The 9,976-nt window shown below is 40.2% G+C and overlaps 2 protein-coding genes across 3 annotated transcripts; both read left to right on the forward strand.

The window, feature by feature from the left end:
* Positions 1-1,546: 1,546 nt before the first annotated feature.
* LOC112432555 (tripartite motif-containing protein 16-like) lies at positions 1,547-4,954 on the forward strand. Its single transcript, XM_024801075.2, has one exon. It carries the CDS (start codon positions 2,168-2,170, stop codon positions 3,836-3,838), a length of 1,671 nt encoding a protein of 556 aa, XP_024656843.2. The 5' UTR covers positions 1,547-2,167; the 3' UTR covers positions 3,839-4,954.
* A 131-nt stretch (positions 4,955-5,085) lies between these two features.
* On the forward strand, positions 5,086-9,092 carry LOC112433282 (uncharacterized). Of its 2 annotated transcripts, XM_076877134.1 has the most exons (4): positions 5,086-5,591; positions 6,622-6,883; positions 7,586-8,162; positions 8,247-9,092. In XM_076877134.1, exons 2-4 carry the CDS (start codon positions 6,634-6,636, stop codon positions 8,512-8,514), a joined length of 1,095 nt encoding a protein of 364 aa, XP_076733249.1. In that variant the 5' UTR covers positions 5,086-5,591; positions 6,622-6,633; the 3' UTR covers positions 8,515-9,092. The 2 variants fall into 2 exon arrangements, with proteins under 2 accessions (XP_076733249.1, XP_024657305.2); XM_024801537.2 differs by having other exon boundaries at positions 7,586-9,092.
* Positions 9,093-9,976: the final 884 nt, after the last annotated feature.

Here is a 9,976-nt window from a genome sequence, read left to right on the forward strand (position 1 = left end):
TAAGTGTAAAATTGACAGTTTTTTACTGTGTGGCCTCATATCAAATGTGAAGGCAGAATGAGTCTACGTTTGACGTTTGTTTATATCTAATCTTCCTTTTCAAACATTTAAACAGCAGCGAGTCTGCAGCTGAGGGAACACAAACTCAAATTGTCGGAACAGGTTTGCTCGTTTCTTGGATTCATTTGGTGATTTATTAAATGTATAACTGTTATTCTAATCTGCTGCTGGGTCTCTTACACTTTTCTTTATGCTGTATATTTTCACGTCTCTGGAATAGTTGGCAGTTAGTCAGCTGGGAAACTCTGCATATCGTGGATATGCTGACCTCGCTCCGTGGTGTACAGGGCCGTTTACCCTCATGATTAATATTCACAATAAAAATATTAGCCGAACATCATGAAGTCTGTATGTGTTTCATAGTGTCGAACAACCTTTGTACAGTTAAAGCCAGCAGTTACTACATGACAGAAACACCAACGTTATCTCTTTTATGCGTTTATACACAGGTCACGCTGATTACTGAACAAAAACCCAAAGATCAGATGTTAAACAGATTTATTTGCTCTCTCTCCTCCTTAAACATGTTTTTAATGTTAGTTATAATTCAGAATTGGCGACTGAAACACGTAGGACACATAAGAACATCAGGAAATAAAACACCGATAAATATAACCTCAGTAAAAGAAGTCAGCGGGGGTTACTACAGCTGTGTACCGGGGCCTGCGCTTTGTCGGTGGGATTGCTTGCGAGGCGAGCGGGTCTATCCCACGCTTTGCCGTGAGACTGGGCAGACGTCTCCGAAATCATCGAAGCACTTTTGCAAAGAGGCTGTATCTTGACAAACCGACCAGACACATGAAGATTAAACCACTACATTCTCGGCTAAAAAAATATTAAAACGGTATTTGGTGACACACAAACAGGGTTTTTCAAAGTTCAGTTCTGTTAGCTTCCACATGCCGGTTGTTGTGTGCTAGAAACAATGGCCACCAGGCCTAAGCAATGGTTTTGACTTGATCAGCGTTAACCCCGCCCCCTGAGTTTGATGGGTGAGGCTGACAGATAAAATTATTTCAAGATGAGAGCCAGGCGCCAGGACTGCCAAAATGAAATAAATAAATATATCATTAAATAATTAAATGTGTCAATAATTAATTAATTAAATGTGTGTTGGCCCTGCGACAGACTGGCGACCTGTCCAGGGTGTACCCCGCCTCTCGCCCTATGACAGCTGGGATAGGCTCCAGCGCCCCCCGCGACCCTGAAAAGGATAAGCGGAAGCGGATGGATGGATGGATGGAATAATTAATTAAAATGTGAAATACATAAATAATTAATTAAACGTGTCAATAATTAATTAATTACATGTGTCATAACTATTTATTTAATTAATTAATTCCAATTTTAATTAATTATTGCCACATTTAATTCATTATTTAATGGTGTATTTAATTAATTCATTATGGCAGTCCTGGCGCTCCATAGGCACCAGCGCCAGAGGTGAGGTTGAATACAAAGACTGTCCTCTGGACACCGTATAACATGGCCGATCCCAAGGCCCTATATGTATGTGTTATGAGAGTGTGAGTAATGTGGATGTCTAGGTTGTGGAATAAAATCAGTCTGCTGATAAAACAGTGAGCACAGTGAGAAGATCTTCACTGAGCTGATCCATCTCATCTCATAAAATTGAGGCACAGGTGACCAGGAGGGGACAGAGGGGGAACGACCTTTTATTGCTTTTTTCTACAACAATTTCTTAGTTCAGCTGCAGTATTTGATATCCTGTAATGACTAAAATGATAATTTAAACTAATTTACATAAAAAGATTGTCTTTTAAATGTTAAGGTTATTTAACAACTTTAAAGGCTGAGCAGTGCTATTTTTAAATGAAAAACTCACAGGCTCACATGTTCCAGGATTGAATTAGTGTCTGATAACCCTCCCTCTTCCTGCTCTCTAACTCAGCACCTCCTCTCTGTCCACATGTTCCCTTGTTCCCTCCCCTTCTGATCTGCAGTTTGAAGATGGGTGCAACCAACATGTGGTGACGTATAAGAGCTGACAGATCCCATTCGCTACAGAAACCTATGTTGTTTAGATCAGAGCAGTTTCAGTTCTGAGGAAGTGAAACTCACACAGTCACTGACACTGTTGGGTGAAATGGCGCAGAAAAGTGTTCAGCTGGACCGAGAAACCTTCTCTTGTTCGATCTGTTTGGATCTACTGAAGAATCCGGTGGCTCTTCCCTGTGGACACAGCTACTGCATGAACTGTATTGAAAGCTTCTGGGATGAAGAGGAAAAGAAGAAAATCTACAGCTGCCCTCAGTGCCGGAGGACTTTCACAGCGAGGCCTGTCCTGGAGAAAAACACCATGTTAGCAGTTTTAGTGGAGGAGCTGAAGAAGACTGGACTCCAAGCTGCTCCTGCTGATCACTGCTATGCTGGACCTGAAGATGTGGCCTGTGATGTCTGCACTGGAAGAAAAATGAAAGCCTTCAAGTCCTGTTTAGTCTGTCTGGCATCTTACTGTGAGAAACACCTTCAGACTCATAATATTGTTGCAGTTTCATTCAAGAAACACAAGCTGGTGGAGCCCTCCAAGAAGCTCCAGGAGAAGATCTGCTCTCGTCATGATGAGGTGATGAAGATGTTCTGCCGTACTGATCAGCAGAGTATCTGTTATCTCTGCTCTGTGGATGAACATAAAGGCCACGACACAGTCTCAGCTGCAGCAGAAAGGACTGAGAGGCAGAGAGAGCTGGAGGTGAGTGGACAAAACATCCAGCAGAGAATCCAGGACAGAGAGAAAGATGTGAAGCTGCTTCAACAGGAGGTGGAGGCCATCAATCAGTCTGCTGATCAAACAGTGGAGCACAGTGAGAAGATCTTCACTGAGCTGATCCATCTCATCCAGAAAAGAAGCTCTGATGTGAAGCAGCAGATCAGATCCCAGCAGGAAACTGAAGTGAGTCGAGTCAAAGAGCTTCAGGAGAAGCTGGAGCAGGAGATCACTGAGCTGAAGAGGAAAGATGCTGAGCTGAAGCAGCTCTCACACACAGAGGATCACATCCAGTTTCTACACAACTACCCCTCACTGTCAGCACTCAGTGAGTCTACAGACTCATCCAGCATCAATATCCGTCCTCTGAGCTACTTTGAGGATGTGACAGCAGCTGTGTCAGAGGTCAGAGATAAACTACAGGACATTCTGAGAGAGGAACGGACAAACATCTCACTGACAGTCACTGAAGTGGATGTTTCACTGTCACAACCAGAGCCAAAGACCAGAGCTGGATTCTTAAAATATTCATGTGAAATCACACTGGATCCAAACACAGCAAACACACAGCTGTTATTATCAGAGGGGAACAGAAAAGCAACATTTATGGAACAACAACAGTCTTATTCTGATCATCCAGACAGATTCACTGTATGGTGGCAGGTCCTGAGTAGAGAGAGTCTGACTGGACGTTGTTACTGGGAGGTGGAGTGGAGAGGGGAAGGAGTTTATGTAGCAGTCGCATACAAGAATATCAGCAGAAAAGGAGATGATGAATGTGGATTTGGATGTAATGACAAATCTTGGTCATTAGATTGTATCAACAACAGTTTTACATTTCGGTACAACAACATTGAAACTCGTGTCTCAGGTCCTCGTTCCTCCAGAGTAGGAGTGTACCTGGATCACAGAGCAGGTATTTTGTCCTTCTACAGCGTCTCTGAAACCATGACTCTCCTCCACAGAGTCCAGACCACATTCACTCAGCCGCTCTATGCTGGACTGAGTCTTTATTATGGAGTCACTGCTGAGTTGATTAAAGTGAAATAGACTGAAGTCTTTCATATTGTTGTAAGTTTAAATCTGTATTTTAGTTCCCTTTTAGTTTCTCTCCATCATTATTGTGGTATTTATGTGCTGCACATAAATCAGATGTCAGCCAAACATTATGGGCAGTACCTCGACATCTTCAACATGTTGTCTTGATGTTTTTACGTTTTATAGGTGGAGCTCTTTCCTGTGTCTGTTCAGCCATGGAGACTATCAATGCTTATGGATATTTTTATTTGAAAAATTTCTCCACATGACAACATAAACTTCTCTATCTTCTAAATGTTTACTGAATATTTTTCTTAGGTATTTGTATGTTGTTGTTTCTCTTCACTGATCTTAACAGAGAAGTCTACAGACCTTCCTTTATCACACAGATTTTATTCTCATTTGTACATTTATAAAGAAAACAATTAATTACAGAGCAATAAGAAATTTTAAGAAAGTGCACTATATCATAATTTATAGTAAAGTGTATTAAAGCATCGTTAGTTAGTCACTTATTTAGTTTGGAGCTGTATCATCTGACACTGTAGAAACATTTCCTCCAGCTTCAGCACAGAATGTTAAAAACAGAACTATTAATGAGAACAAACAGTAGGAACACAGTATCAGCAAACATCATGGCTTAAAATGGAGAGTAAAAATCTAAAAAGAAATAAACAAATTAGTAAAAAGGATTTCCTGTTGACATGTTATTGGTCCTATCTTGTCTGCAGCACCTCCAGGATGCTTCTTATATGTTTCTGGTTATTTTTGCACCAATTTTAGTTTTTGTCAATAGGAAGTTCAAGTTCAACTCAGTGTGTTTGTTTGTTTTTTTCAAACTGATGCCTGACCTTGAACACCAAACATCTGTCAATAAAGCAATGATATAAAATGCTTATATTAGTACTGAAAAACTGCATATCCACTTTACAAATATAAATAATGATATAAATCCACAGCTGAACTGGAGGAGCAGCTGATCTAGTTCACTCATGTGTTTCTGGACTAAGAGTTGGAGCAAATACCTTATGATTCAGTGATGTTTGTTTTTGTTAAATATTTTGTAGATCCAAGAGTGAGTTTGACTCATGATGATGATGTTCCGAATTAAACAAAGTTGGTCACAAATTCTTCAAAGCTGTTTATTAAGAATATATTCACTTGGACTCATGAGACAGGCTTGTGATCCAAGGGAGCCATCAACTGGACAATTACTGACATGACAACAAAAAAGCTAAGTACAGAGGGGGGAACAGAGGTGAAAATACTTGCTTTAAAGGATTGTAATGTTTCCTTTTAAAATAAGTCTCTAAGGTCAGACAAAGGGACAGAAACTCATAGCTTTCTACCAGCCCAATGACAAAACTATAAGTTGTTTTTTAACATCTACTTTTTCATCTATTTGGCAGTCACAGTGAAAAGTATAAACATTGGCACGCTTTGTCTTGTGATTCTGCTGTTCGTAAAAAATGACCATGCGCAAAGTACCAGACTTTAAGGCTTTGACTTGATGCCAATGGCCTGAGGAGGACAGTATTACCCTTGGACATGTGTAGTCTGCCGTCTACTCAATAGAAGAAGAAGAAGCGCGGAAATGGCACAACTGTCTTCAGTTTCTGGGAGAGTTTAACAATGAGAGACTGATGATGCAGAAGAAATCTCCGTGGTTAAAAACATTAAAAACAGTCGTCCAGGATGATGAGATCCGCCACTGGCTCAGACTGCTGTATATCAGCCGGAGACCCGAGATGAAGTCACGCAGCAGGTATGTAAAACTGTGATGTTCTCAATGAACTAACACAGGAACGATCTGAGCTCAGTCTGTAAGCTAACAGGCTAAAATCAGAGAGCAGCTAATCAAACAAGTGCGTCCGTTTTTTTTAAAGGTCAACTTTTAACAATAGACTTTCATGAGACACATCAAAACCAAACAGGGAGGGAAAGCTTCGGTTTTCTGCACTGTGCCACAGTTCGCTGTCTGCTTCGGTTCACGACGCCTCACTCCGGGGCTACAGACAGTTCTCTGCCGCCTGTGGTGCTCCTCACCTCCGTCTGCACCCACAGACTTCCCGAGGTGGAGGCAGGCCGGCAGGGACTTTGAGAGATGGGCTTTACTTTTAAAAATACCCCTTAATCAGGGTCTAACTCACTAAAAGATGGCCACATGTCTCTCTCCAACTTAATCTCTTTCTTTTAAGTAATTGTTTTTCATTGAAATGAAATTAATTGTTCAATAAAATGATTACATTTATAATTGAATTAAAGTTAAATGAATCAAGGTGATTTTGACTTTGCTAGTTAACAGGAAGAGAAACAAACTTACACAGGATAAAATGAAATTTGGACCCAGCAGAAAAAGTCAGATCACAGACAAACAGAAACATTCCTCTTTGGCTAAAATAAAATGCAGATTATTGCTCATCTGCAGTTTTAATCATGGTGAATAATTTATGATTCAGCCAAGTAAGATTCTTCTGTGTGGAGGTTTTTCCCCTGTCAAAAGGCATTGACCATTACCTTCATCTAAACATGGAATTTAAGTCATGTAGTTGCCGTTGTTTGTTTTTAAAGAGGTCATAATATTTTTGTGATGGTAGAAATTTATCTTCAAAGTAATAGTTATAAAGTGAATTAATAAGACTTTCCAACAAAGAGAGGGAGTCACATGGTGCTTCTGAAACATTTGTACAAACCTCTCTCACATATGTGAGCAACATGCTCACAGTGTACAGCCCTGCTGACTGAGGCTGCACCTTTACCTGTCTAATCTTTTTCTTTTTACTTTGTTCCTCAAGTCCCACATCAACATGAAGTGTAAGGAGGAGGAAGATCTGGCTGGCCAGCAGGTCTGGAAGCAGGAGAGGAACTTCAATCTGGACCAGGAGGACACAGATCCCCCACAGATCAAAGAGGAACAGGAGGAACTCTGCATCAGTCAAGAGGGAGAACAGCTTGTAGTGAAACACGAGGATGAAGGCATCGTCGTCTGGAGCGGGGAAGAGCGGCTCAGACAGCTGCATAACATCTGGAAACCTGAGAAAGATTTACAGACCAGCGGTAAAACTGTAATCGCTTTTCTGAAGTGTTAACATTAATATTAAACCTACAGTTTGTATCAGTCAGATCTATTTAATGTGTATTCGTGAAAACATGACAGGGAGTTTTAAATGGACTGGTTCTTATATAGCGCTTTTCTACTCAATCTTGAGCACTCAAAGCGCTTTACAAAACTTGTGCATTCACCCACTCACTCCCATTCGCACAAGCACATTTTTCTTAGTGCTTTCTACCAACATTCAGACACACATTCCACAGATCAAAGAGCAACTTGAGGCAACTTGGAGTTAGTATCTTGCCCAAGGATATTTGAAATGCAGACTAGGTGAAGCCGGGAATCGAACCGATCAGTAGATGATCTGCTCTACCGCCTGAGCTACAGCCACCCCCAATAGTGAAGATTATTTTGAAAAATATCAAGATGTAGATCAGTTTCGAGATCAACTCCAAAATAGATCATCAGTCAGTCAGTAATAAGTGAGTTCTTTTTTGTTTGAAAGGTTTTTTTTACTCTTAATGTTGCTGAAAAATGTCAGAACTCAAGTTCTCATTTGCATCAGAGTGCACAAATAACTTCATTTTTACACACTTTTAATTTCACCTGCAAATGTGAGCAACATGCCCTCATTACAGACTTTAACTAAAACTTTATCTTCTCAGAAGTGTTTTTCTATAATTACATTTTTTTTATTGTTCGTTTAGACCTCCACCAGCAAACTGCCTGTAAGGAGGAGGAGTTTGTCGCCAATCAGCAGGAGAGGAACTCAAGTCTGGACCAGGAGGACCCAGATCCTCCACAGATTAAAGAGGAACAGGAGGAACTCTGCACCAGTCAGGAGCTGGAGGAGATTGTACTGAAGCAGGAGATCAATAGTTTTATGGTGACTTCTAGTTTTGAGGAAAGTGACCTCAGTGAATCAGAACCAAACGATGACCAGCTCCTTGCTCTTAACTTTCCTGAACCAGAGCTTGAGGAACAGGAAGAAAACCAGCATGTGGACTCGGGATCAACTAGAAATGCGGAGCTGAAGAAAAGGAGACGTCACAAAAACCGAACAGATAAGTCTCGGAGTGAAACTGATACAAGTAAAAAATCTGTAAGCTGTGACACTTGTGGAAAAACTTTTCAGTGTAAATCCAACCTGACGAGACACATGAGAGTTCACACAAGTGAGAAGCCACATTCTTGTAGCACCTGTGGGAAAAGATTCATTTGGAAATCAGGATTGGAAACTCACGTAAGGATCCACACAGGCGAGAAGCCATATTTTTGCATCACCTGTGGGAAAAGATTTAATAAGAAATCCGGATTTGAAAGTCACGTGAGAATCCACACAGGCGAGAAGCCGTATTTCTGTAGCACATGTGGGAAAAGATTTGGTAAGAAATCAGGACTAGAAACTCATTTGAGAATCCACACCGGTGAGAAAGCGTATTCTTGCAACGTCTGTAGGAAAGAGTTTAGAGACTTGTCGACTATGAAAAGTCACAGAAGGATCCACACAGGTGAGAAACCATATATTTGTAGCTCCTGTGGGGAAAGATTCAGTTGGAAATCAGGACTGAATTTTCATCTAAGGATCCACCTGAGTGACAAACCAAATCACTGCAGCACCCGAGGTAGAAAATGACCTCATGCTCCAAGTCACGGTACATTTCCTGTCCACAGCAGTGAAGGGCACTCTATGTTGTTTGTTCCAGCCCTGACTTTATGTTTCTCTAAGCTTGATATTTTTTTTATTGGTCTTTAAAGGTGACACAAATATTTATTGAACATGGATGCTCTTTTAATATTTACCACAGAAACTTGTATTTCTTCTTCAGTATAGAAGAAAACAAACATGAAAATGAGTTTTTCATCACTTGTTCCTTGTAACAACCATGATGTGATTCCTTTTTATCAGCCAATAAATAAGTTTTAATACACAGGACTAAAGATTTAAAAAAGTTCAAGACAAGTATACAATTTTTATTTAAATATGTTTTCTTTGTGATTTATGTTAATGAAGGTTATACTTCAGCATGGCTTTGACCTGGTTGTCCTGGTTCTTCTTAGCAACATGTTGCAAGATTTGATTAAAAATGTTTGTGACTAATTTTGTGTATTGTGTAATCCCTGCTAAATAAAAGCAGTTAAATGTGCTATATTGGCTCATGATAAGTGTTTATATCATTTTGCCTAAATGCAAGTAAACTCAATGTTTGCCAACTCTGTGTGTGCAGTTTGCTTCATAAGTACAGTAACAGAACTTAAACTACATGGAGCCTATTTTGATTACATCATTACAGATGTAGATATTATTCATAGTTCATATTTCACAGTGTGCTGCAATCTTCTCCACAGACCTGCATTGCTCTCTGTTCAGACCCGTCATCTTCAAGATGTCCACTAGATGTCGTCAGAGTTCCCCCACTTTCCTCATCTATTGTGTTGCCATTACGTGAGCCTGCTTAAAACCTACAGTCCTTTACATATGGGTTCATTCAGGGTCATGTTTAGTGGGCAGGTTTAGTGCGATGAAGGAAACTCGTTTTCTTTAACTTTACCTCTCAGTAAGTAACTGGAGTAACAAACTCACTGATTCCTCCCCACCTGCTGGACATGAACCAGCTGACTGACACTTGTTTTCATTTTCTCATTCATAAAGTTGCTACCAGTTCAATTCATTTATATTTATATATAGTGCCAAAAAACAACAGTTGCCTCAAGGTGCTTTATATTGTAAGGTAAAGAATGTAAAAACCTCCACAATTGAACAAGCTGAAAAGAGCAAATGCTTGGCAGCAGTGGCAGAAACAGGCTTTCTGTCGTAATCACTGTAAAACACTAATCACTGGTCAGTCATTTGTTGTGTTGCAATCGGTTACACTGAGGGAAAAAATTTCACAACTGGATCTCGGAGATAATGTGAATATTTGTGAAAATATGTGAAGATGAGGCTGAAATAACTCTGAGACTCTAAAACACGATGAAATGCTTACATATTGAAATGTGTGTAGTAACATGACCTACAGCTTGTTTAAGAACTCGTGATTTTTTTCCCCTGTTGGCATAAGGTGAAATCCTGCATAAAGGAGGTGACCTTTGCTCCC

The sequence above is a fragment of the Maylandia zebra genome, linkage group LG18 (genome assembly GCF_041146795.1).
Source record: "Maylandia zebra isolate NMK-2024a linkage group LG18, Mzebra_GT3a, whole genome shotgun sequence".
Taxonomy (NCBI): domain Eukaryota; kingdom Metazoa; phylum Chordata; class Actinopteri; order Cichliformes; family Cichlidae; genus Maylandia; species Maylandia zebra.

Bases quoted from the DNA above. Each gene is read 5' to 3' on its own strand.
- LOC112432555 (XM_024801075.2), top strand. From the start codon at position 2,168: ATGGCGCAGAAAAGTGTTCAGCTGGACCGAGAAACCTTCTCTTGTTCG.
- LOC112433282 (XM_024801537.2), top strand. From the start codon at position 6,634: ATGAAGTGTAAGGAGGAGGAAGATCTGGCTGGCCAGCAGGTCTGGAAG. The intron at 6,884-7,585 runs GTAAAACTGTAA...TTGTTCGTTTAG, and splicing joins GAAAGATTTACAGACCAGCG to ACCTCCACCAGCAAACTGCC.